At 47.9% G+C, this 26,472-nt stretch overlaps 1 protein-coding gene across 1 annotated transcript in view; it reads left to right on the top strand.

Annotated features, from left to right (window-relative positions):
* The window catches only part of TBC1D9 (TBC1 domain family member 9), a 95,872-nt gene that overhangs the window by 62,488 nt on the left and 6,912 nt on the right, over positions 1–26,472 (top strand). Inside the window, exons 7-17 of the mRNA XM_036240146.1 lie at positions 2,575–2,781; positions 3,676–3,846; positions 4,418–4,568; positions 7,409–7,623; positions 9,531–9,648; positions 10,829–11,114; positions 11,404–11,533; positions 17,543–17,641; positions 17,808–17,876; positions 20,792–21,032; positions 25,863–25,928. Coding sequence (XP_036096039.1) covers positions 2,575–2,781; positions 3,676–3,846; positions 4,418–4,568; positions 7,409–7,623; positions 9,531–9,648; positions 10,829–11,114; positions 11,404–11,533; positions 17,543–17,641; positions 17,808–17,876; positions 20,792–21,032; positions 25,863–25,928 — 1,753 coding nt within the window. The remainder of the gene's footprint in view (positions 1–2,574; positions 2,782–3,675; positions 3,847–4,417; positions 4,569–7,408; positions 7,624–9,530; positions 9,649–10,828; positions 11,115–11,403; positions 11,534–17,542; positions 17,642–17,807; positions 17,877–20,791; positions 21,033–25,862; positions 25,929–26,472) is intronic.

Below are 26,472 nucleotides of genomic sequence, written 5' to 3' on the forward strand. Positions count from 1 at the left end.
TGAGCTAACTGGTATCATCACGCTTTCCGAGGCCCTGATATGTTGGTGGTGATTTCCCAGATGGGAAATTCCACAGTACTTACCTTTGACTCTGAAATGGATTTCAAAGCTTTTCCAGCCAAGTTACCTTCTTTGCCATGAAATGTTACTGCCGTATTGATTTTCTTCGTCAAGTACTATTGCGTGCAGTGAGGCAGAGCTACCTCAAACAGCTAGGGGACCTGTCCTGGGATTGGGAATGTACCATGGATGTGCTGCTGATGAATCTGAGCTAGTTACCACCACCTGAACTGGAGGGAAATGAGCAGGGGAGGGTGGAAGGTGCTATCAGGACATCTGTGCTCCTGTTCAGAACCTGCCAAGGTTTGGGGTCCAGCTAGCTCTGTTTACATCTTAATGTGATTACAATACAAGAGAGCCAGGGCATTTGGGGAAGTGGGGGTGGGTATGCTCAGCCCGTCTCCTGCTTGCTTGTTTCCTAACAGGCCGTAGGGCGGAGATCAGTCTTTTTCAGGTGAGTCCGAGCAGGGACAGCAGTGCAGGTAGCGTTGAGAAATAAGCATGCTTCGGTTGGGAGGGTGCCGCCCGTCGAAACAGCCGTGCCCTTCCCTCAACCTGACAAGTCTCTGAGATATAGTAACAGTGGAGCCCTGACCCTGACTAATGGAAGAAGCCAAGGACTTAATGTAATTTTTATTACCTTTCGGTAACGATAATGACAAAGCCGAGGGGTGGGGCCCCCCACCCTCTTTCCGGAATCTGTTTGAGTAGAGAGGGGTCTTTCTGTGGACTGAGTACCCTTAGGAACTGAGTTAAGCTGATGGGTCAGCAGGGGCCTCCATGGGAACATTCAGTCCTACTTGGAATGGCCATTTTTAGCACCAGCTAGACAAGGCATTGAGTGGAGATTATTAACATATATCCCACCTTGAGGCTTCAGGTAGACCAGATCGACAGATGGTCAGTGATTACACAGAGTCACGTTGCTATAGATGTTGAAGAAATTTCCAAGATAATAAAGCAGGATGATAAAGTGAACTAATCAGCTTGCCCATCAGATAGAGGTTCCGTATGAAGCCCTTCTGTTTTCTGTCATAAGTTACCTTGTACGTGTTCCATATGAAACTCAGAGATTTGATTAATTTCCGGCCCTTTTTATAACCCGAGGTAATGAAATTGTGTTTCATTCAACTGTACAATACTTGAACGTATTACTACCCTTTCCTGGGGGCACAAAACTGATGGGATGCAAACCTAGAACTCATTTGTCAGTGACAGATACTCTGTGACCCGGCTGAGCGTGCATGTGTTTTATGTGGGAGGTTGCTGGTTGTTTCTGTTGTCATGATCCAGCTGGACAAAGGACTTCCCACTTGCACTTTATCAAGAGCCACGTGGCTCTCTGGGTTTTAGGTTCAGAACTTGAACCTTTAATCCCCTTGGCATCTGTTGTTTAGTCCCGACACCTGGTGGCCAAAGGAACCAGAAAACAATCTCTTGTGAGGAAGGAGCTTTTGTAGGTCTTTTCAAAATAAGCATCGTTCACCTTATGCCCTAAGTGTCATGGGGAAATCTTGTTCATGATAAGGAGGGCTCCCCGCGCCCCAACTTCTCTAATGTTTTTTGCATTAGGAAAAAAAAAAAAAAAAAGCTTTTATGTGCAACTCCAGGTATCTAAGAGGATTCCTTTAAAATATATATCTAACTCTATGTATTTATAAAACCTGAGAGCTGAAGTCGGGTCCTGCAGTTTGTCCCTTTAGGGATCCCAATCATGGCCACTTTGCACTTAGGACATGAACTGTTTAGCCAACGCCAATAGGTTTCTTAGCCTCGAAAAGGAGAGAGAGGTGTTTTGAGTTCTGCTTTGAAGGGAATGTGTTTCACATGAAAATGCTGATAAAGAGGTTAAAGTTGGACCTGTCTAGACTGCTTGCAGGTAGAAATGAAGAGGGAAAAAGATTTTAATTATACAGTCAGAGGCACTGCAATTAAGCCATTTATCTAGGGCTTGCCTTGAGGTTTTTTCCTAATGTGCTAAAGAAAAAAAATTCTAATGCACTTATCCTAGTTTCCAGTTGATGAAAATCCTATTATAAACCACCAAATGTGTGTCTTCAGAGCTGAAACAGATGTCTCCCTTTTGTATTTCTCTCCTGGTGTGGTAGACTTACCTCATCTCTCACACACACACACACACTACACCACACCACACCACACCACCACCTAGGGCAGGTGGAGTTACAGTTAAGCTGTTTGCATCCTGTCTGTTCAGTATCAAGTCTCTGAAATGTTGCAGGGTAGGGGGCGAAGGCTGCAAAGCCCTGGAGTCCACGTGAGACATTTGAAGGACTGCTGGTGTTCTGGAAACCATCTCAACACTAAGCCTGGTAAAAGGACCAGCTTGATTTGTTGTTTTGTTCCAATGGAACAGAGTCAGAGAATCTTTGCCTGAATACAACATGAGTGTTCTTCCAAGACATGAGAGTGCTGTGACCCTTCTTCAGTGCTGACCAGGGCCGCCCCTGGGGACTCCCCGGGAAGTGATGCTCTTTGTTTCCTGTTCCTTTGCAGGTGACAATCGTAGAAAAGGCGGACAGCTCCAGCGTGCTCCCCAGTCCTTTATCCATCAGCACCAGGAACAGGATGACTTTCCTGTTCGCCAATTTGAAAGACAGGGACTTTCTAGTGCAGAGGATCTCTGATTTCCTGCAGCAGACAACCTCCAGAATATACTGGGACAAAGAGTTTGCAGGGAGCTACAACAGTTCGGACGACGAGGTCTGTGGAAGGCACCTGCGGGTGTTTTGGTCCGCCCTGTTCCTCTGCCTAAGTGCTCACCTGCTTGGCCTTTTGCTTGACCTTCGAGCTTTGCAGCTGTGCTGAGATATACCACCTGCCCTCCTGCCCAGAGCCATATCTTACTCAAATCTCATGGAGTTTGGATTTGGGACCACAGAGCGTGGCAGAACCTCATACGTCATCTGCTCTGACCCTTATTTTACAGTTGAAGAATCACGAAATCATTTGACCTGGTGACACAGCAGGTGACTCTGGTCCATATAGTGACATTGTTTATATAGTGACAGAGGTCACTAAGTAAGGTCTCAAACCAGAAGTGCAACATCATCATGATGATTTTGTTACGATAAAATGCATATTGTGTCCCTGTTGAATTATACCTGGACCAACATCCAAGGAATATGTCACTAGGTCAAGTAACAGAGCAAGTGACTGGCAGCCAAAACATGTTGTGAAGCTGATGAGCTCACAAGTAACATCCTTGCCCCTGTCCACCTGCCCCGAGCTTCTGTAGGGATTTTGGATGCAGCAGAAACTGGAGAGGAGGGGAGGGAGGCGGCCCCATAGGAGCTGACTCAGCCACAGCATGCTTTGAATACATGCCTATCAGAGAGACAAATGGCCAACCAGTTTGTTGCAAAAACGCAGCTGAAATACAGGGAACACCCCTTTTGAGGATTGAAGCTCTGTCGCCTGTGCCCAAGCCAAGCCCTGTCTAATTTCTACCAAAGCGCTGGCCTGCTGCCTTGCTTCTCTGTCTTCACAAAGCAAGAAACAGCTTGCACCGTGACACAGCTGTTATCTGTAGAGCACGCTGAGGGGCTGCTGCCCACACCTCTCCAATGTCTCCTTCCTGTCCTCTCGCATCTGCAGGTGTACTCTCGGCCCAGCAGCCTCGTGTCCTCCAGCCCCCAGAAGAACACGAGCTCGGATTCGGAGGGAGAGCGCCAGTTTAACCTAAATGGCAACAGTGTCCCCACAGCCACACAGACCCTGATGACCATGTATCGGCGGCGGTCTCCTGAGGAATTCAACCCGAAATTGGTGGGTACCTCCTGCTCTTCCCCGGAACTCCCTGTAATAGAAAATTACCGTTTAAAAATTTTTTTTTTTACTAAAAGTAAACTCATCTCTATGGAAATAGATATTTTCCTGTAAGTAAAGCAGACCTTGTCTAAAGATGTCACTAGGTTTCAGAGTGGCTTTTCATGGATGGAGACAGGAGTTATAGAGGGTACTGGTGACATTTTATTTTATTTTTGCCTTGATTTCACTATTGTTTAAGTCAACCAACAAGTAAGTTCTCAGCGCACATGTCAAAAAACACAATTTACTTTTACTCGGAGGGATGGACAGAAAGCCAGTAATTTGCATTCCGCTGACCTGTCTCAGGGAAGAGGGATTCTGACTTGGGGCCAGAAAGCTCTGTGACAGAACTGCAGGATGAGAGCTGAGCCCCACTAGGGAAGGACACCAGCAAATCCGAGTTCGTTCTCACGCGTTCTGCCCGAAACTGCACCGCTCCGGCCACAAGGGGAGGCGTCCTGACCTTCCGTGAACTTCTCACCATCCCCAAGTCCTCTGGGATGTGGTCATGTGTCATTCTCCCTTTCAGGCCAAGGAGTTTCTGAAAGAGCAAGCCTGGAAGATCCACTTTGCTGAGTACGGGCAGGGGACCTGCATGTACCGCACCGAGAAGACGCGGGAGCTGGTGCTGAAGGGCATCCCGGAGAGCATGCGGGGCGAGCTCTGGCTGCTGCTGTCAGGTACCCGAGTCCGCGGGACCCCGGGCTCCCCGCCCCCCAGGCCCCCCATCACGCATCGAGCTCTTTCAGACACGCAAACCCGTCAGGGCTGCACCTGCCTCCTGGCCGGGCGTTCAAGTCCCTCGATATAAAGCACAGGACACGTATGCAGCGGCCCAGATGTCGAAGCCACCACCTTCGAGCCCTGATAACGTCTTCTGTTTCTTTACTCACGTTATTTAGGAAAGCGGATTCGAAGGACTAGGGGGTTATTCTTTGTGATTTGGGGAGGCCTTTTCCTTTCCCGGCTGTATCGGTGTCATTGATCATGTTGAAGTGCCGCCCTCGGGCGGAGCCGTCGTCTGGTGGAGGTGGGGAAGGGAGGCTTACGGGGCTTCGTCCTCGCCTTGCCACCACCTGAGTTCACTGGTTGTCACTGGAGACAGTGGAGACCAGAGTCCGCACTGGAACCGGAAGTCTACACAGATCGTACTTCCCTTCCAAGCTGGAGGTGTCAGGAAGGACAGAAGAGGACGTGTCATGGACCTGTGGAATGATATGTCTGTCTTCCCTGGTCCACACGCCACACTCATGCCCGAGCGTGACCCAGTCAGGTCAAGCCTTGGAGCCCTGCGTCAGAAACCAGAGTCCTGCAGGCTCCTTGCTCCCAGGCTCATGTGTCGAAAACACCAGGGCCTCCCTTCAGCCGTCACGGCTGCTCTGCTTGGGCACAGGCCTGGAGTGTGATCATTCCAAACAGGTGGACGTGAATATTTTTATTTGAGCCCAAGATGGTCCGGCTCTAGTGCTGTTATTAAAGCCTGTCCTTTATGACATTAAGATGAGAGGAGTTTCCAGACGTACAGGACAATCTTTCTAAAATATCTCATAGCTCTTTCTGAAAGCAGATGTAAATGGTAGTTGCCCATCACGAGATGTATGAACATCTCAGAAGTAGGGCGATAGCATGTTGAAAACTATGGGCTTTTTCTGTTTCACGTAAAACTAGTTTATCCTATCCACATTTGCGGGTCTTGTTCTTCGTTTTCCTGAAGTAGACCCGCCGTGGCTCCTCATTTAGAAACGCAAATTCGAGTCAACTTCTAATTACAAAACCAGCCTAAGACGACCTTACTGTCCAGTCTTCCGTCTTCCTTGTGTTTGGGGAACTAGTCACTCTGACAACCTGATTCAGATCGCTGACAGAGTAAACAGAAAAATTCCGTTTCCATTCCCTTATTCAGATGAGAAGTTATTTATAGCACGTCTTAGACGAAAATGAAACTGGGAATGAGCACCAGGGAGCAGCTCACAACACGCTGTTGCGGAGACAGAGTTAGACCCATGTTTTCTTTAACTGATGAGGCCAGAGGGCAAGTGGTCCACCTGCCACCTCAGTTGGGTGGTGACTGAGCCCCTGTGTCCAGCCTGTTCACCAGAAGTAGGGCTCATGCGGACACCAGCCTGCCCATCCGGAGAGCCCAGCTTCCAGCAGGGAGCCCCACCTGGGCCTGCCCTGCTTCCCATGACCCTCAGGGGCTCCGCACAAGGACCTGGCTGCGTCCCCGCTGAAGGGAAGTGCAGGCCAAATGGCAAGAAAGCCTTGCAGTCTCCCTTGAGAACAAAGCTGAAGCCCATGTGAAGTTGCTGTCAGCCAGACGGTGTTCTCCAGGCAAGAGTGAGTGTAGTGCTGGCCCTCTGGTGACCTTCAGGGACAAGGACTGGGCCAGCCCAGGGGCTCGAATTTCTAAACAGTGAAATGCAGATGAATATACATGAATGTGTGTATATATTTATGTCATGTGTGTATACATATAGTTTATGCTTATATAACATAGGAAAGTATAGTTTGTACTTACATAAATTATATATAATTATATTTAGGTTTAGATATTTGTATGCAGAGTTTTTCTGTCTTCAAGAATCTTAAAATAGCCCTGGCTGGTTTGGCTCAGCGGTTAGAGCTTCGGCCTGCGGTCCAGAGAGACTTGGGTTCAGTTCCCGCTAAGGGCACGTACCTTGGTTGCAGTTTGTCCCCGGCCCTGGTTGGTCGTGTGGGTGGCAGCCACTCAGTGTGTCCCTTTCACATTGATGTTTCTCTCTCTCCCTCCCACTCTATCTGAACAAAATATAGGAAAAATAAAATGTCCTCGGGTTAGGATTAAAAAAAAAAAAAAATCTTAAAATAGAAATCTCTCAGCCCACCTCTCCACCCCCAGCCCACCCCCTGAGGGCTTCCATCAACACCCTCACCACCACTACCATTTTAAAAATCTCTCCACATATTCTGTTACCTCCTCTCCATATGGTTTCATACTCTTCGATATGGCTATTTAAGTCCTTCAGAGCTTACATTTCAGCAAAGCTTTCAAACTTGTTTTGAGAGGCAGAATCTCCCTTTTCTAGTGAAATCTTGAGGCAAACCCTGGTAAAGTGAAAGAGCCGCTGTGTTTGGAGGGAGGGCTGCGGCCCAGCTCCACCTGCCTCCTCTGCTCGCTGGCGCCCCCTCATGGTGCTCTGGGGCAGTTGGACCCCAGCTCTGCTTGCCTGATTACCTCCCTCCTCTGCTCGCTAGCGCCCCCTCAGGGTGGTCTGGGGCAGTGGCTCGGAACACAGATTTTCCGCTTGGAGACCTCCCTGCACCGCGCCAGGTTTGTGAATAGCCAGCTTACCGTGGAGCCGAGACAGAAGGAGGCCTGCCTGAATGTCCCCACCCAGCCCCTATTGCAGCACACCACGTTCCCTGTGGGACTTCACTGTGACTGCGCAAGTGTCCTCTGAACGGCTGGGAAAGGGAAGAGGCTGCAGACCAAGGGCAGGGCTTGCACTTTTTGATGTGGTGTCTGTTGGGTATGTCCCAGGAGCCATCAACGAGAAGGCCACGCACCCCGGGTACTACGGAGACCTCGTGGAGAAGTCCATGGGGAAGTACAATCTCGCCACAGAGGAGATCGAGAGGGATCTACACCGCTCCCTCCCGGAACACCCTGCTTTCCAGAATGAGATGGGCATTGCTGCTCTCAGGAGAGTCTTAACAGCGTATGCTTTTCGAAACCCGAACATAGGGTATTGCCAGGTAAGTGTCGCAGAGGTTTGTATGATCGCTGTTTTACTAGTTAGCAGATGATAAGAAAGGCTTTGGGGTCATTGGAACTATCACTTCGCTGCACCGGGGTTTCTCAGCCTGGGCACTTCTGGCATTGTGGACTAGATAATTCTTTGTGTGGGGCTGTCCTGCGCTTTGTAGGATGTTTCATAACTCCTGTTTGATAACATGTTTAACAGCGTCTACCCACGAAATGCTAGTAGAACCTCCCAGTCGTGACAACCGAAACATCTCCAGGCATTGCCAAATGTCCCCTGCGGAGCAAAATCTCCCTGGTTGAAAACCACTGCACTGAGCAGAGGCAGGAAGAAAGAGTGCCCTCGTGAGAGTCACCACTGTCTAGCAGGTGACCTCAGAAAGTCTCTGAGGTCACTCTCTGTGGTCACTCTCTGATGCACCCTCCTCTCGGGGTAACAGAGCAGGCCTGAGCACCAGGCCTTAGCTGCGTTCTAGGTTCCACAGTGCTCCTGCTCCACATCCTCCTGAGCAGCACGTCCCTGAGAACATGCTTCTGTGTGCTCTGGCTGTATTTTAGTACATGTTAAAATAAATGCCAAATTTGACATAAAGAAGTGTTGCCTCACATACCAACTGAAGTTCTCTCGTGTACCAGTACACAAACCACAATCGAGAAAGCTCCAAGATAATGCGATGTTTAGTTTTAAAGGCCACATGTTGAGGGAGGCCTTCCCTGGCCATCCAGCCGAAAGCTGAAGGCTCAGGTCCTACACACACACACACACGCGCGCACACACGCGCGCGCACACACACACACACACACACACACACTACAGGTCTCCTTGCACCACATTTTATCTATTTGATAGCACAATTTAAATATGCTCAAAAATGGATTAACCTTCACATCTTTATTCTGTCTCTCTGACACCAATATTTAAGCCCTGTGTGACATCACCACTGTGTGCCCCCTTCCCACTCCTCACGACCTAGTCCAGAGCTTGTGACACATAGACGTTAGAGGAACTTACCTTGACTGAGGACTGAGGACCCGACCAGGACCACAATCATGTCCTGTATTAGAGTCGTCTGCTTAGTTCCCAAGTGGAATTTGAGTAATGATTTCATTAGGGAAAATATTGAGTAAGACTTGCTACAAGAAAGCCTATTAGACCAAAATACCTTTTTGACATTTATATTGTAGAAGTCTGATGAACAATGACTGGCTTCTAGAAGATCAAAGAAGTACAGGAATCAGTTGCCCTCTGATATAATCAGCTGCTATTTATCTTTTGATCTTCCTCCTTTGAATTGAGAGGGCTATTAAAGTAGTTGAGCCGGTTTGTCTCCTGATGAGCTATCTGATGTATCTTAATAAAGCTGGTTAGTCTAGAATTGAAGTCACTGGTACTTAGCAAGACCTTCCTTGCCCAGGTGTAAATAATAGGCCCGGGCCCTAAATGTGAAGGGTTCCCTTGTTCTCTGAGGAGAGCCTCCAGCCATGTGTGTCTGATTATAGAAGATGTTAGGGTAGATGAAAAAGGAATTTTCTACCTAAGAGAATTAAGGATTAAAACTCTGAGATTTTGGCAGATTGAAAGCTTTGTCAAATGGCCTCTGGGCAAAGTGTTTGAATGAGGACGTGCCTGTCTGTCTCGGGTGAATGAATATTGGTGCCCCTGAAGACCCTTGACAGACCAGGCCACGGACCAAGCGGTTTCACCTTTCTAAAGGGTTGTAAACAAAGCAGAACGCCAAAGAATATGTGTGTGTAGCTTGCAAAGCCCTTAAATGTGTTTCATCTGGCCTTTTGCAGAAGGAGTTTGTGGGGCCTCTGGGAGACTAACTCAGTCATTGTTAGGTTAACAAATTGCTTATTTGTTGAAATGTGTTTGAGGACGTCCCTTTTGCTCCTGTAGGCCATGAATATTGTCACATCAGTGCTGCTGCTTTATGCCAAAGAGGAGGAGGCTTTCTGGCTGCTGGTGGCTCTGTGTGAGCGCATGCTCCCTGATTACTACAACACCAGAGTTGTCGGTATGTGGGGCCGGACCTACCGCTTTAATCCACGTCTCACCAGGAGGTGTTTCTAGAGCCCAGCTACCCACTGGCACATACTTCCAGCCACCAATTAGCCAAGACAGTTGCAGACTACTCCCGTTTTCCACAACGGGAATGCGAGGGCTTGGTTCACTATAGATTGTATACAAAAGAGCCCCGTGGAACTGAAGAGAACACACACATGTGTCACTGTTACAAAGATCCTTTTAGAGAACATTCGATGTGGGTGTCACGTTGTGACCCGTGAGAGCGATACCAATCTCACCAACAGACCGTCAACCCAAAAGGTTTGACAAAATTATTTCATGAAGAGGGTAGAATCTGTGGGAAGCAGAAGTCTTCACAAAGGGGCTCTCTGGTTTGGACAAAAGAGCACATAACGATCTGTCCAGAAACTAGTTCCTAAGGCACTTTTCAGAACTGGTTTATTGCACAGCCAACAGTTGTGAGCATCTAAACAAAGCACTCCGGCTATTGCCATACTCCCCGCAAGCGGGGGACGTTCACGGTGGCAGGACGAGCTGGCCGGGGCCGGCGTCGTGAAATGCCTCCTCCTGTGCTCCGTCTGCGTTGTAAACCTCTGCCCGATTTGATTCATTGAAAATACTCTCCCGAAGTGTCAGCAAGTTGATCACGAATGTGCACAGTTGATATGCTTTTATGTTTCAAATAATCATTTTAAGAAAAGAATTTGTATGTGGGGAGGAAAATGATTTTTAAAAAAAATAAGAGTTTGCCAAGAAATGGAACCACTTAGGTATACATTTCATGCCTAACCAGAATTGTTGCCAACAAAATAACTGATTGTATGTCCTGCAATCTTTTTAAACTTCCTTCTCAACAACCCTCATAGTTGTCATATTACTGCTTTTTATGGCGGGGACAGCAGGATAAGAAGACCTCAGAAGGAGAAGATACTGCCCGAACTGATATGGTGTTGACACCTTGGTATATAACATAGTAACTAGTAACGTAGTAACTAGTAACATGGAAACTGGCAACATGGTAACAGCAGAACCGTTAGAGATGAGAGCGGAGTTCTGTCTCAGCAGCAATTGTGAACTGGGTTATTTAGTCAAGCCATTTGCTTGGGTGCCTTAATTAGGAAGCAGGCGCAGGGGGTTCACCTAGGGCCCTTGTGTCCACCCTGCTGCAGGTGCACTGGTGGACCAGGGTGTCTTCGAGGAACTGGCGCGAGATTATGTCCCCCAGCTCTACGACTGCATGCAGGACCTGGGCGTGATTTCCACCATCTCCCTGTCTTGGTTCCTCACCCTGTTTCTCAGCGTGATGCCCTTCGAGAGTGCAGTTGTGGTTGTCGACTGTTTCTTCTATGAAGGAATCAAGGTGATATTCCAGCTGGCCCTGGCTGTGCTGGATGCGAATGTGGACAAGCTGTTGAACTGCAAGGACGACGGGGAGGCCATGACCGTTTTGGGAAGGTAGCGTACTAAGGCTCCTTGAAAACCACGTCTGGCTCTTCCCCGTACCTGCGCCTGCCTCCTGGGTGTCATGAGTATTGGCTCGATGGTAATCATCGCGCCCACTTCTCTTGGTGGCTGAGGATTCATTTCCATATGCTTTGTTTCCCTTTGAAGTTAAGGGAATTCCATTCAATTAAGGAAATTCTAGTCTTGTTTCCAAGTGCAGAATTTGCAGAAATTGTGTGGACTGTGATGGGAGCATTCCAGCTCAGCCTCCCGGTGATGTGTGGTTCGTTTCTCCTTCTAGGTATTTGGACAGTGTGACCAATAAAGACAGCACACTGCCTCCCATCCCTCACCTCCATTCCCTGCTCAGTGATGACGTGGAGCCCTACCCTGAGGTGGACATCTTCAGGCTCATCAGAACCTCCTATGAGGTAGGTCCTGTATCCTGGCTCCGTGTCACAGTGCTTAATGCTGTGAGGTCTCAGCTGAACCCGTGCCACACACTTCCCATGCTGCGCCAGGGGTGTGCCCGCTTCCTTTTACCTGCTGAGAATTAGTTGCTGGAGCAAGTAGCTCCCGGCCAGTGGACAGCTCTGAGCTGCAGAGATGGAAACGGATGGGGCTTCGGACCTCTGCTGGGTGGAATGCCACGGAGCAAACGGCGTGACGAGCGCTTGCCCTCCAGCTTCTTCCTTTGCCCACCCTGAAACCTGACCGAGGAGCAGCCCTGGGCGGACTGAGAGGGCGCTGCTGAGAGGGGCTGGGGAGGTCGACCCGCACAAACCAGCTCACTTCCTGTTCTCATGCCAAGTCCTTAGGTCTTCTCTGAAGTAGACATCCAGTCCTCTTCAGTCCGAGGCATGTAGAATACCCCATACCGTTCTAGAGAAGAACCAGCCTATGATTGCTCTAGAATGGCTCGGCCTTTTGGTCCACTGTGACCCTGGATCTGGTCTTAGATCGCAAAGTAGAGCTTCTCACGGTGGAGGAACAACAATGTCCTATGTCTCATGGTAGCTGACGGTTTGTGGAGCCCCAAGGACTCAGCGCTCATACCTCCTCATAGTTGCTTCATTTCCTGATCCTGAGCTTGGCAAACTTTCACAGAAGGATCATTAAGAAAGAGCATGAATGTTCTGCTGAGCACACTGCGCCTCTACAGATGTTTTAAGATTATATCGCTGGTGCTTGTCAGCATTGCAACTCGCCACAGCCTGAGTAAGGGACAATAGTGAGGGGTAGGCTAGTAAGGGACAAATGGTGAGGTCAGAAAGCCCTTCTCAGAATAAAAAATGGTGTAGACCCAGAAACCTTTTCAGAAATGATTGTTCTTATAATGGGAGGAAGGCTGGTAATTTATTATTTTTAAAAATGTTCATTGGCACTCTATGTATATTGAAAACAAAACGTTTTTAGTGTGTTTTAGAATCATAAAAGTAATGCATGTTTAGTGTAAAAATGTAGGAACTGTGGAAAATATAAAGAAAAAGATATACTATATTTTATGAACATTTTACCATATTTCCCTCGTGTTTTTATATTTGCAGTATACACTTAAAAACAACTTTCTACTAAAAAAAGCTTTGCAACATTCCATTTTTCACTTAAAATATGTATGAGCCTTTGCTGATATAGTAAATATTGTTTGAAAGCTTAGGCTTAATAGATTCTTGGTGTTCTGCTTTAATGAGGTTCCAACATTTATTTAGCTGGTGACCTTTTGTTGCACATTTACTTTGGTTGCTTCCAAATTTTCATTATTATATGGCAAACGTGTGATTTTGTATATATGTCATATGATATATATTATATGATAAACTTACGAAAGATCACATCTCTGATTATTTTCTTAGAGTCCATTCTTAGGAATTAATTTACAGCAATGGCTCAAAAAGTATGAGTTATTTCCCAGCTTTTGACACACACTCCAGTTTTCATAAAAATTATCCCAATTTGCATTTCCACTAATAGAGATGAAGCGTAGCTGTTCACTGCGCCCTCTCCAAAGCTGGTTATCATCATAATGCATTTTATCATTATTATTATTCCCCTAGGACTTTGGGGTAGTACTCTATCAAAGATTTTGGATGATTATTCTTCCAGAAAAAGAGCCCATGGGATTAAAGGCAGTAGTTTTTATACCTGTAGGTTGTTTTTCTAAAGGCATCTTCTGAAACCTTTATTGTTAAGAGGATTCTGGACCAAAGTAATGCAGCTTAGCATGTGGACACTCAGTTCATTCTCGACAGCAGATGAGTCACCATCATGCTGAAGTCAGCACTTGGCTCATTTTTAATGGGAAAGGGAAGAGAAGGGAGACAAGGCCAAGGGCTGGTCTCCATCTCAGTGCCTCTGGCTGATCCCTAATGGTGGTCCTTAGCGGCCAAGCATCCTGTCCCAGGACACGGCCTTTCCTTCCTCTGCCTGGGAACATAGCCCCTTTCGTTTATGTCAGTGCCTGCATCGCCTGATCTTTCAGTACCCCATGATCGCTTTTATTTATTCTCCTCTTTTCTCTGCTTAGTGTCACCCCCTGCTCACACGTTTCCAGTGGCTCTCCAGTGCCTTACCGGTGACCCTAAAGAGAGCACCATAAATCCTCGCTTATCTTTTTTCCCCTCCTAACCTTTGGATTGGAGGTTCTCGACCCATCAAAATCACTTAGAAAAATGTAAGCCAATATTTTAAAAATATAAATGCCAATTGCAGACCAGTTCAATCTGAATCTCTGGCATGAGGCCCCAGAATAGGCATTTTTAAAAGTCCCGCTGACTCCGCCCGGTGAGGGCTGAGAGTCACGGCCCCAGTTGCAGAACGGGGCCGCTCGTCGCAGAGCCGACGACACCCCGGTTTGGACGGACGCATGGCACCGGAGTCCGGAGGCTCGAAACACGTTTCTGTGCTTCGGGATAATTAGTCTGGAGAATAGAAAAGGAGGAAAAATACTGGAAGCACATTCAGCTTTGAGACCTGGTTAACTGCCTAGTTGTTGGGAGGTTGCTCTGATATATTGATCCAGTTTCTCCGGGTGAGTAGAGATGATAACTTCATTCGTAAATGCCTCCAGGAGGGAAGTCCTGCTCATGGTCTGCCCTCCCCAGCGCCCCCGGAAGGGGTTGTAGGCAGTGTGACAGTTTTCTCTGGGTGGGACCTGTGGGTGAGGCTCTGCAGTGCCGTTGTGTTATCCAGAAGTAAACGACAAAGTCCCAGCTTCAGGGTGGACTCAGACACCGAGATGGCCTCTCTGGAAGGCACAGGGACCTTACAGCAGGCATACGGCCACCACAGAGTTCCCTGGTGTTCAAGACGACTTAGTCCAGTGGGTTTCATCTGGGAAGGGTTAAGCAGGGGAGGGATGTGGCTGATAAAACACAAGGAGGACTTGGTGCAGAAGGACAGTCAGGTATGAAAGTTCAGAATAATGTGTCAGGTTTAGGAACGATGACGGTGATCACCACCACTCGAGAGCCTGCCCTGTGCAGGGCAAGGTGCCGGGGGCTTCCCACCGGGCCCTGCCGGGTACATGCTAACGCTCTAGTTTTTCCAAGCCACACAGCTAGAGATGGCAGAGTCGGGATCCAAATAAGGACTCCCAAGCATTAAAGGCAGAGCCGAGGGGCTTGTCAGGATAGAAGGAGATGGACAGGGATCTAAAGACTGAGCCCCGACGTTCCCCAGGGTCTGGAGATGGATGTGCAGAGTGGCCAGGACCAGGACAATCAGAGGAATGGAATGAAAGCATTTACACTTATGCCGAGCACTGTGCTAAGCCATTTATAAGTTTTAGATCTTGCATTAGTTGGGATACAGGTTAGACGGTTGCAACAACAGACGCTAAGCTAGAGTTAAACAAGAGAGAAATTTGTTTTCTGCGACGTTTCAGTCTGCTTAGGCCTGTGGAGCTCAGCAGTGTCAGGGACTCGGGCCTTCTCACCCACTCTTGAACTGTGTCTTATCCCTGCAGGCAGGGGGACAGGGGGACTGTGCTCCTTTCCTTTTAAGGGCCGTCGTCATAAAACGTATACTCACATCCTTTCGGCCTTAATCTAATCATGTGGCCATAGTGGGCTGCAAGAGAGGCTGGAGACCTTGTTGAGCGTCCAGGTCCTCGGCTGAAATTCGAAATTCTGTAGACGAAGGGCGCACAGAGGGATTTTGGTGCAACAGCTGCCAGTCTGTGTGACAGCCATTGGGCATCTCTCATATTTGACTCAGCTGGTTAAGGCTAGTCCTCATTTCATAATTCCAGAAAGGCAGCGTTCTCTGTGTATACAGGGTGGGGCAAAAGTAGGCTTCCAGTTGTTCACAGGGAAATGAGACAGTAGTTAACCTGTTAACAGGGGAATTCCCGGGGAATTCCCTTTTTACTGTATGCAACGTTTGACGTATTTATATGTCCCGCTCGGTTAACAGGTTAATAAATAATAACACAAGAATAAACACTGTGTGTGCGTACTCACAATTGTAAACCTACACTTGCGGCACCCTGTACCAGTACTGTTCTGACCTGAAAGGTATGCTCTCCATCCCTGATTTTCACTTTTCAGCTTACTTCATTGTCTGTCCTGAAAGGTTGCACCATAATGTCAAAATCACTCTTTAAAAAACGAAACGAAACACTTGATTTTGAAATGATTACAGACCGACAGGAAATAGCAAAGCCATGTACAGGGGAGTGACCTGCACCTTCTCCCCCGGCCCCTCCTTACCAGTGCGCACACCCCTAACCTCAGTGCAGGGTCAACGCCAAGAAATCGACATTGGCACGATCCACACAGCTTATTCAGGTTTACCGTCATACATGCACGTGTGTGTGTGTGTGTGTGTGTGTGTGTGTAGTTGATGCAGTTGTGTCACATGCTTGTCCTTGCCTAACCACCACCACAATAGGACAGTCTGAGCCCTTACAGAAAACTGTTTCATATGATCCCTTTTAGCCACGCCTGCCCTCTCTCACCCCATGGCTAACCCTGGCAACTACTAATCTGTTCCCTCTCTCTGTAATTCTTTCATTTCATGGTTGTTACATAAATGAAATCATGCAGTATATAGCCTTTGAGATTTGTCTTTTTTCATCCAGCATAATTTCTTTGAGGTTCTTCAAAGTCATAGTGCATATCAATAGTTGTTTTTGTTTTTTCAAATTTCTGAACAGTATTCCGTGGTATGGATGTACGCAGGCACTCTTTTAAACCTTTTGTTTAGCATACCCATGTAACCGTTACCCAGATTAAGACCAGCACCCCAGAAATGCCCGTGTCCCTTTCCAACTAAGGTTAATAATTCCTCTGACTTTTAACACCACAGATTCATTTTGCTTGATTTTTGAACTTCATAGAAATGAAATTATACAATATTCTCTTTTGGTTCTGGCTTATTTCACTCGGCATCATGATTGAGAGTGATCCAAATTGTTCGTTTTCATCGCTGCATAGTAATCTATCATGTGACAGTACCATCATTTATTTGTCCACACCACTGTTAATGAGCATTTGAGTGGTTACTTGCTTTTGGCTAATAGTGGCACTGTGAATATTCTAGTATATGTCTTTGGGTAAAAAGTATATGCACGTTTCTTTTGGGTATATAGTGAGGGAGTGGAATTTCTGGGTCGTAGGTACATATCTGTTCAGCGTTAATAGATAGTGCCAGACAGACTTCTAACATGGTTGTGCCAGTTGATACTCTGAGCAGCAGCGTGTGAGAGTTGGGTTGCACCATACCCTTCCCAGCACACGATGTTTGAGTCTTTAGCCACTGTAGCTGTTGCTTCCACGGATTAAGCTTCGTGCTTTAAGTAGAATGTCCTTGTTTTTCTTTGGCACCATTAAGATATAACATCTTACATATTCTTTGTCTACCTTCGGATTAGAAAACTCATTTGGCTTTTGAGGTTTAGTTCATAGGTTCTGGCAGTGCGGGGCATTTCGGAGCTTGGAAGGACAGCCAGTGCGGTGTCCACCACCCAGGAGCAAGCACTGTGGCTTCTGGACCGAGACAAATGCTTCTGAGCCGAGATAAGGAGCCGGAAGCCACATACCAACATTCCTTCCAACCTCCCAGTCTAATACCTTAGATATTTCCTCTCTCCTCGTCAAGAAAATTCTTGTTTTAAAGCATTTTTGGGGTATATAAATGGCCCTTATAACCTTATTTAGCCCCTTTCCTTCCCCCATGATCTGTGGATTTGAGGAAGATTCATTAGCTTTGATACTTAATTCAACAGTTAAGAAGCATGAGAATCTCTTATTTGTTTATAGTTGTTAAATGGCTTCTGAATAAATATATTAATATAGTAAATAAAGGTATAGTCTAGCATGCCTGTCACGTGACAAAAACATGTCTCATATGTGTCAGGATTGTGTCTCCATCAACCCTGCAGACATGACGCTGGGTCCTTTAGCAGATTTCTCAGAAGTGCCAATCTTGCTGTCTTCCAGAAATTTGGAACAATCCGGGCAGATTTGATTGAGCAGATGAGGTTCAGACAGAGACTGAAGGTGATCCAGACCCTGGAGGACACTACCAAACGGAACGTGGTGAGTCCTCCGAGGGACAGCCGTGGCCTCCTCCCCATGAGCCTCGACTCTCCCAGCTCCGAGATCCCTGCCTGAAACACCGACGATGACTTGGCAGAAAGTCGGGCACTTGCCCGATATGGCATTTTTGAGTTTGTGAAATTTGTTGTATCGATTCCTTCCATAGGTACGAACCATTGTGACAGAAACTTCCTTTACCATTGATGAGCTAGAGGAACTTTATGCTTTGTTCAAGGTGAGTTTCCAGGTAAATCCCTGTACACTCAGAGGAATAAACAAGTTCACTTTGATAATTCAGTTCTGGATTTTTCTGTTAAAGTTTTAGGCGATTAAGTTACAATGTGCATAAGTAGGAAGATAGAGCTGAGAGTATAAAAATGGAATACTTAAAATGAAAAATAAACATATTTTTCTAACTCATTAAAGTTGATGTCTTAGCTTTCTTCTACTCAATATAATATTTTAGCAATTTTCTTGGACTTAAGAAAATAGGGCATTACTTTATAGGGGTGTGCAAAAACTGGTTTAACATTGTGGGTACACAAAACAGTTTATTCTTGTAGTTTTATAATCATAATCTACAGGTCTTTCTGTATGAACAACTGTAAACCTACTTTTGCCCACCTTTGTATAATTCTCATTGGAATAGTGGTAATTGGATTCAAATTCTGCCTGAAATTCTTGTACCTTATCATTTCCTATATTCAGCTACACTAAAGCATCCTTAGACAGATGTGTAGCTAATTGCTTGGTGTGAGTTGGTTATCCACAAGGAAGAGATCCCCCTTTGTTTCATGAAGGAGAAATGTAATGGTCCAATCCAATGTCGAAGGGATGCTGAGGACGGGAACAGATCTGCTTCACAGGGGAGTGAGAGGTAGGGCCAGGATCTGGGGCACCCACACCGAACTGGGAGTAGCAGCTGGAATCAGAAGACTATGCGCAGGTCATGGACAAGGCTGTGGCGTTAGGAAGAGGGGGCCGGGGCTGGTGGTGCGGAAGCCCCAGCCCCAGAGATCAGGGAGGCCACGTCTTCCTACCTGAGCTGCCTTCACCCTCGTCTGGGCACCTCCAGGTACAAGGTGGGTTGTTCGTACCCTTAGGATATGCCTGAGGAAAGCTTGCTTTTTTTATGCTCAAAAACCCTGCCCTAAGGGTGACAAACATAGTCTCCACCCCAAGAAAGAGTCCGAGACCCTTGTTGGTGCCAGGGATGGGAAGGAGTCTCTGGTACTGTGGAACCAAGATAAAAACTGCAGTCCTAGACTCTTTCTTGAGTCTTTTGATCACTGTAACTGCCTTTACTTCACTAAACAACATTTATGGAGACAGCCTCATGTGTGTGAGACCTTCCAGGTCTTCAAAAAGCCCATTTCTGGGGGTTTCCTGCGATGCAAGGAAAGATGCACCCTCCCCCAAGGCCCTTACTGCTGGGTTTGGGGCTAAACCTGGCGGGAAATGCTGCCACCCTGATGTGCATTCGGTGGGAAAGGGGGTCCAGGACCCCTTTGCCCTGGAAGTCTTCGCAAACTCCTTTCTTCAGTCCTTTTCCAGTCTCTGGGCCCCTTTCCCCAAATGATGACCTGTGGAACCTCAGCACGGAGCAGGGCCACGAGCTCCGTGGCTTGTCCTTCCTGATGGTTGTCAGCCCCAGGGAAGTGCCTGCACCACATTCAGGCTGGTTCCAGAGTCGCATGGGGCCTCAGTGAGGAGGAAATGCCCTGGGGACCTTCGTCCACTGCCGTCACTCAGGTGAAGGGGACCCAGTCCAGGGATGTGTCACCAACATGTGCCACCCAGACAGTTGCTGGGCATCACTGGTGATAAATCAGAGTGCAGCTCAACCCGTGTGGCCCCTGGGACCTCAGCCCCCGCCTCCTTCCCTCTGATATCACCCCGGCCTCCACCCGCAGCCAGGAATGCGTCCCACGCGCAGGTGGACAGCCAGGGGTGCCCAGTATCCTCCAAGGCTGCACTGCAGAACCTGGGTTGCCTCTTTCCTCCGCCTCTCCTTCCTCCTCTCCTCCCCACCCCCACCGTCCTTTCTAGGTTATTAGCCGCAATTCCCAGTAAAGCATTGTGATAAAGACATCGGTCTTCTTTGCTCCTTTGTGAGTGAGAACAAACAGAAGTGTTACACACTCACCACGGACCCTGCCCCCTTTCAGAAACTCTGGGCCTGGGGGAGACACGGTTCTGAAGGCGCTTTTTTCTGTTGCAATGTTTACGCATTCCCGTAGTGAAATACTCAGTACAACAGGGAATTAAGTAAAAACACAGCCCCCTTTTCATGGCCCTGCCCTGCCCCCACCCACCATGCAGAGCTAATGTCTGTACTAGTGCGTGTGTGGAAGGGTGTTCTTCTAGTCCTTCCTGTATGTTTTATCGCTGAGGTCTTCCTCGAACGGGCATTGATTTCCGCCAGAATCGATCTGACCTCAGAGGAGCCAGGCTGCCTTCTTCCAAGGACAGAGGCGGGAAGCCGTGGGTTGACACCAGCTCCCTCCCCACCACAGTGGCTCCTACTGCTACTTTTTCTAGAGCTGGCTTCAGATGTGCGAAATGAGGACCACATTGGTAGACTGGATACTGTATGGCTAGGATGCTATTTATGTGACTTTGGTGACCAGGAGGCAGGGGGTTATTGGACAGTGTGAACTGGGACACACAATTTCATGATGGTCTCCTTTGGCTGCTGGACTGGATGACCTGGGTGGGCCACTTGACCCCTGGAGAGCAAGGTGGTCACCTGGCCTAAAATTACTGATCCTTTTCAGGTGAACTGTCTCTTTATTTCTTTTAAGTGAAAAAGATTATTTATCTTTATGAGAGTTATTTCTTAAAATGCTTGTGAGGGTGTGTAGAAGAGGAGGAAGATTGGGGTCCCTTTCTTCACCTACTCCATAACTGAATCGGATCTTACATGCCCGATGGGAACTACAGGGACAGTTGCCATGGAGCTGGTGGGGGTGGTCAAGTGGAGATATGAGCAGAACAAGAAGACAGACGGCCCTGAGACCAGAACAGTGTCCCAGGAGATGCCCGCAGGTTGACCAGAAGCCTGTTTCCAAACTCGAGGGTGAGCCTTTTCCTCCTGGGATCTGCTGCGGCATCGAGTCTCCAAAACCATCCCGTTCTTTGTTTTTTCAGGCAGAACATCTAACCAGCTGCTACTGGGGTGGGAGCAGCAATGCACTGGACCGGCACGACCCCAGCCTGCCTTACCTGGAGCAGTACCGCATTGACTTCGAGCAGTTCAAGGGGATGTTTGCCCTTCTCTTTCCGTGGGCCTGTGGAACTCACTCGGACGTGCTGGCCTCCCGCTTATTCCAGTTACTGGACGAAAACGGAGACTCTCTGATCAACTTCCGAGAGTTTGTCTCGGGGCTAAGTAAGGATGCCGTGTGACTGCATGATTTGGGCGGGATGATGGGGTGGTGATGCCCCCCAGCACCACCTCAGAAGGTTGGGGTTAGAGGGCAGAGCAGCACATTTTGGGGTTTTCAAACTGATTGGAAAATCTATTTTGAGCTAATGGATATATTAGCTGACGAAATCATTGCCTTCTGCATTGCATAGTCCCCGGCCGTAGTTAAAATACACTATCAGAGAATTCGTAAGACAATAAAATGCCAACCTGAACACTAAACCACAGGTCACGATAACATTACAGGAGAAAAACAATGATTGGGTGGATTGCTTTTCTTTGACCAAAATATATATATATAATGTGTTTTATAAAATGTCATAAAAGCATTTGTGATGTTTTTAATAAAGAGCTGAGAAAGCCACAACAGCTCAGCCGTGTGCAGGGCAGGCCATTCTCCGTTACGCGGGGGAAGGCCCCCTCGTGAGACCCCCCCACACACCCCTCACGCGGCGTGCTTCTGCCTGTCGGCCTCGCCATCAGACCTGCTCCCTGCCCTCTGCCCGGGGGACTCTCGTTCCACTTACAGCTGGGGGGAGAGCTGAGCTGGGCCCCTGGTAGGAGTTGTGGGTGTAGCAGGCATTACGTCAGGCTGCCAGAAGAAGGTAAGGAGGAAGATGTTTCTGTTGTAACTGTGCCACTCGGTGACCTTGGGCCACGTACTTTCAAATGGCACGCCCGGGGACAGATGAAGGTGTCAGGCATAGAGCCAATGACAGTTCTGAAAAGTGCCCTATCTCTTTCAGAATAGTGGCTGGAAGGCTAAGAGGCCAGAGAAAGCTGATGGTCTTTAAAAAGACAGAGGGAGCCCTGGCCGGTTTGGCTCAGTGGTTAGAGCGTCGGCCTGTGGTCCAGAGACCCGGGTTCGGTTCCCGCTAAGGGCATGTGCCTTGGTTGCAGTTTGTCCCCGGTTGGGGTCGTGTGGGTGGCAGCCACTCGATGTGTCCCTTTCATGTCGACGTGTGTCTCTCTCTCTCTCTCTCTTCCCCCCTCTCTCCCTCCCACTCTATCTGAAGATAAATGCAAAAATGCCCTCGGGTGAGGATACAAAATAAATTTTAAAAAATACAAATAAAAAGACAGGGTATAGATGAAGTCCTCTTAGGTAAGACCAAACTGCTTGTAGCAAGTCCTCATACGTGTGCTTCCACGGGTCCTGGGGGCTGTCCTTTGTGGAGGGCAGGTGCCGTGCCGATGCTGCGGAACTTAGTCCTTTCGTCCAGGCAGCAGCCCCTGAGGTGGGGCAGTGACGACAGCCACCATTCCTGCCGCCTTGGCTCTGGCTGCCGCTCCCCGAGCCCTTCCTGTGCCTCGCGGCCACGCCGACCGAGCTGGCTTCGCACCAGGCGTCCTGGAGGCACAGTTCGTGCCTTCACTGTCGTTACCTACCTGCTCATTATTAGTGCCCCACTTTCCGGAAAGAAGTGGGAGCTCAGAAAAGTTAGGTAACTGGCCGGGACATGAGCTTTTAGAAAGACATTGGCCGGAACTGGACGGGCCGGTTCGCTCCCACCGGGCCCAGGATCCCGATGAGCGCTGTGTCCAACGTGATTGTTCCGATCACTCGACGCTGAAGACGGAGAACAGGGTTTGGGGGTTTTTGTGAGGTTATTTTAGGGAAGGAGGAGGAATTACTTTTCAAGTACATTCTGCTATTTTTTAAAAATGAGACAGTCCTGACAAGGTTAAGGGCCCCTTCGACCCTGTCCTAACCTTTTCTTCCCCAGGGCAGCTACTCATTATATTGGTGTCTGGAAAGGCGTGTGTGTGTGTGTGTGTGTGTGTGTGTGTGTGTTAATTATCTTTGGACAAGAATAAGGAAGAGGAAAAAGGCAGGTTCTGCATGCAGAAAGTGATAGAAATATAAATATCTAATTCACTAACTTTAGTCAATCCAACACGAAAAATACTTTTCAAAATCTTCAAGAGAGGAGAGAGGCCCGAGAGGATGAAACGTGGACAGAGAACACGCATGCTCCTTAAAGGCAGGGGACTCCTCGCACAAAGTCCTCGCACAAAGCCAGCCGAGCCAGCTGGCAGGGAGAGCTGGGCGTCAGGCTCAGGGTCCGTTTCCCTGCGGAGACAGGTAGACCCGAAAAGAGAAATTCTGTTCCAGCTTGTAAGAATTAAAAAATGAATTTTGGTGACGATGGGTCAGTCATTTGAACATCAATCCCCAGAAAAATTCCTCTAGAAAACAGTGAGCAAAGAAATGGTCAATATGGAATTAGAAGTAAGGGCTTACTATCAGCAGCCATAAATGAGCTGTCTCTTCCTCTCCGACCATGTTGCCAAAAGGCAGAGTCTCTCAACACGTCACAGATGTCATGAGGCAGCCGGCCGTGGGACAGCTAACTCATTGTGAATGGGGAAGCTGGGAGCAGGCGGAAGTCAGTGACTGCGTGGCCGGCCGAACACTGCCCCCAAAGTGCGAAGGTTAATGAGTCATTTTCAACTGAGAGTTCTCTAGTAGCCTGGGCTTGGTGTTAACCTCTGGGATTGTTTCCCAAATTAAAGAGAGCTGTTGTCAGGACGAAAGGAGATGATTCTAGTACAGTTCCTAGAACGTGCCTGGACCAAGGGGTGAGTTATTGTCCCTGAGATGTCCCCTCTGCCTGACTCAGTCAGCAACTTAGAGCAACAAAGGCAGAGAAAGCCAGAGAGCGTGGGTTACACAGAGCTGGGAGAGACAGACAGTATGTTGAATGACAAAACATAATTTTTAAAAGTATGAGAGGAGGAAATGATTGGCAAAAACAAATGGATGAACCGGAATCCTAAGTTTAAAGACATGATGGTAACAGAACTAGCGAGGATGTTTGCATAGTGGTTTTAGACATGGGAACAAGGGTCAGACAAATCTGAATTCAAATCCTGGACCTGCTACTTACTAGCTTTTGACCTTGAACACATCACTGAGCATCCGCAAGCCCAATGTTCTCATCTCTGATATCAGGATGATATTTGTTCCCATGTCACAGGATTACTGTGAGAAGTGACATTCACGTGGAAAGTAGTTAGCACAGGGCTGAACACAAAGTGAGTGGTTAGTAAATGTCTGTCATCACCTTCATGGTCAGTGTGAGTGTGCAGACGTCCTGGTGTCATACTGACACCCCGTGGTCAGTATGTAATCAGTCAAGGAGTGTTGAGAAGCTGAATGCAGACTTAAGCTGTGTTTGTGGATGAGTCGAGAACAATCCCACAGTTTCCTGAAGTGGCCACGAGGCTTCTGGAACTCCGTCCAGAGGGACAGTGACTGACGAATAAACGCACACGGTGGGTGTGAATACGAAAAGGGAAGGGTATGTGTACGAAATGTGTCATGAGAAAGCTGAAAAATTTGGAAAAGTATATCCTGGAAAGACAAATGGTCTTCAAAAGATGAGCTTGAGGGGGACAGGCGGCCGTCCTTGCAGTGTGGACAGTGAGTTGAAGAGGCACTAGACCCCTTCTGTTTGGCTTTGAAGAGAAGCATGAGGGGAAGCGGAGTCGTTCTAAACCTTTTGTTGAGTCATGGACTCTCTGCGATCTGACAAGGGCTATGGACATTTTCTCCCCCGAAATGACATATTAGACATAAAATTTTACATTTTGTGGGGTTCATGGGTTTTATGGAGTTGGGTCTGCAGGTTAAGGGTGCTGAGAAGTTTCAGTATTTAGAGAATACATCCGTGGATGAGGTCGTGATGAGCTCCGTGTCTCTGAGAATGTTCTAGCAGATGCTCGATTCCTGTCTTACCTGGATGTGTGAGATCCCAGCGTTGAGTGGAGGTCAGACAAATACACTCCTGCGTCCTCGCCAGCCCAGACTCTATGATTCCTCTTTTTCTTCTTTTCTCCAAATCTGATTGATCTTCAGTAAGGTGCTCTGAGAACAGATATTTGTAGAGGATTTTCTGATTCCTGAAATACTTGGGACTTCAAAGGAAAAAGTAGCAAGCCCTGGCCGGTTTGGCTCAGCAGTTAGATCGTTGGCCCGCGGACCAGAGAGTCCTGGGTTCGGTTCCCCCTAAGGGCACATACCTTGGTTGCAGTTTGTTCTTGGGCCCGGTTGGGGTCATGTGGGTGGCAACCACGCGATGTGTCTCTCTCACATCGATGTTTCTCTGTCTCTCTTCCTCCCTCTCTCCTTCCTGCTCTATCTGAAGATAAATGCAAAAATGTCCTCGGGTGAGGATAAAAAATAATAATAATAATAAAAAAATAACGGAAAAAGTAGCAGCATTTTTTTGAATGAAGTTGTGGTGATATAATGGCAGATACGTTTGAATAAGTTAAAATGAAGAAACATTTAGGAGAACCCAAAACAACAGCAAAAAGAGGATTTCTAAAATGAATATTTTGAAGCAATCTCAAATATATTTTGAGATTATTTCTGAACTCAGGTATATAGGATGTTGAGGTTCAATCACATGATCTTTCTTATTAATAATATAGTTTGTTAAGTGCCTGGCACTATTCTAAGTGTTTTATATGTATGAACACATCTAGTTCTCATATTTCATGGGTTCTGATGTCGAGACCACTGGTAGAACCTTCTGGTTATCATCCTGCCTTATGGAGGGAAACCAGGCACAGCCAGGTTTACTTTCCCACGGTCACAGAGCAAGTACAAAGGGTTTGAAACCAGGAATCCTGGTTCCAGAAATCTGAACCCAAACATGCCCTGGCCAGACCTTCCGTCACCCAGAGTCTTGGCTTCAGTTTGTAAAAAGTGGACTCTCCGGGGACTGCTGAGCCCGGAGTGTTCGAGCACACGGCCATTTCACAACGGTGTTTTTGGACTTGTAGGTGCTGCCTGCCACGGGGACCTCACAGAGAAGCTCAAACTCCTGTACAAAATGCACGTCCTGCCTGGTGAGTGAGCCACCTGCGGCTGGTGCACCTGTAGCCATGACCTTGCTTGCACTGGGGGGCGGCGTGACCTGGTGACCTGTTTGGCTCTTTGTGATACACAGGATCACTCAGTCCTAGGACTGAACTGAATAATGACTTTACATAACTTCCTGAGTCAGTGTCCTTGAGTCTGAGGTCATTACCTGCCTGAAGTATGAGTTGCTAGTAGCAGAGAGCTGACTTCTGCCAGAGAAAGAGCCTGGCATTGGGCAGCACGCGGGAGTCCGGGGACGCGCAGGGTCTGAGACGGGGCACCAGTTCTGGCACGAACAGTAGGAAAGGCCGAGAAAGTGTGACTTTGAACCAAGGTTGGCCTCCAGCTGGGATGTATCAACCAAAGAAATTAGAGGAAGCTTTGACACTGGGATAGAGATGGGGTAACACTTTAGATTGTGACCCAACCCCACCTGCGTGCCTCTGCCCCCCACCCTGTTGTTTCCCAGCGAAGCGCATGGGGGTGTCGGGGTGCCACGGCCCTGCCTGTGCAACGTCAATCTTTCCGTCC

Source organism: Molossus molossus, unplaced genomic scaffold (genome assembly GCF_014108415.1).
Source record: "Molossus molossus isolate mMolMol1 unplaced genomic scaffold, mMolMol1.p scaffold_m16_p_4, whole genome shotgun sequence".
Lineage (NCBI taxonomy): Eukaryota > Metazoa > Chordata > Mammalia > Chiroptera > Molossidae > Molossus > Molossus molossus.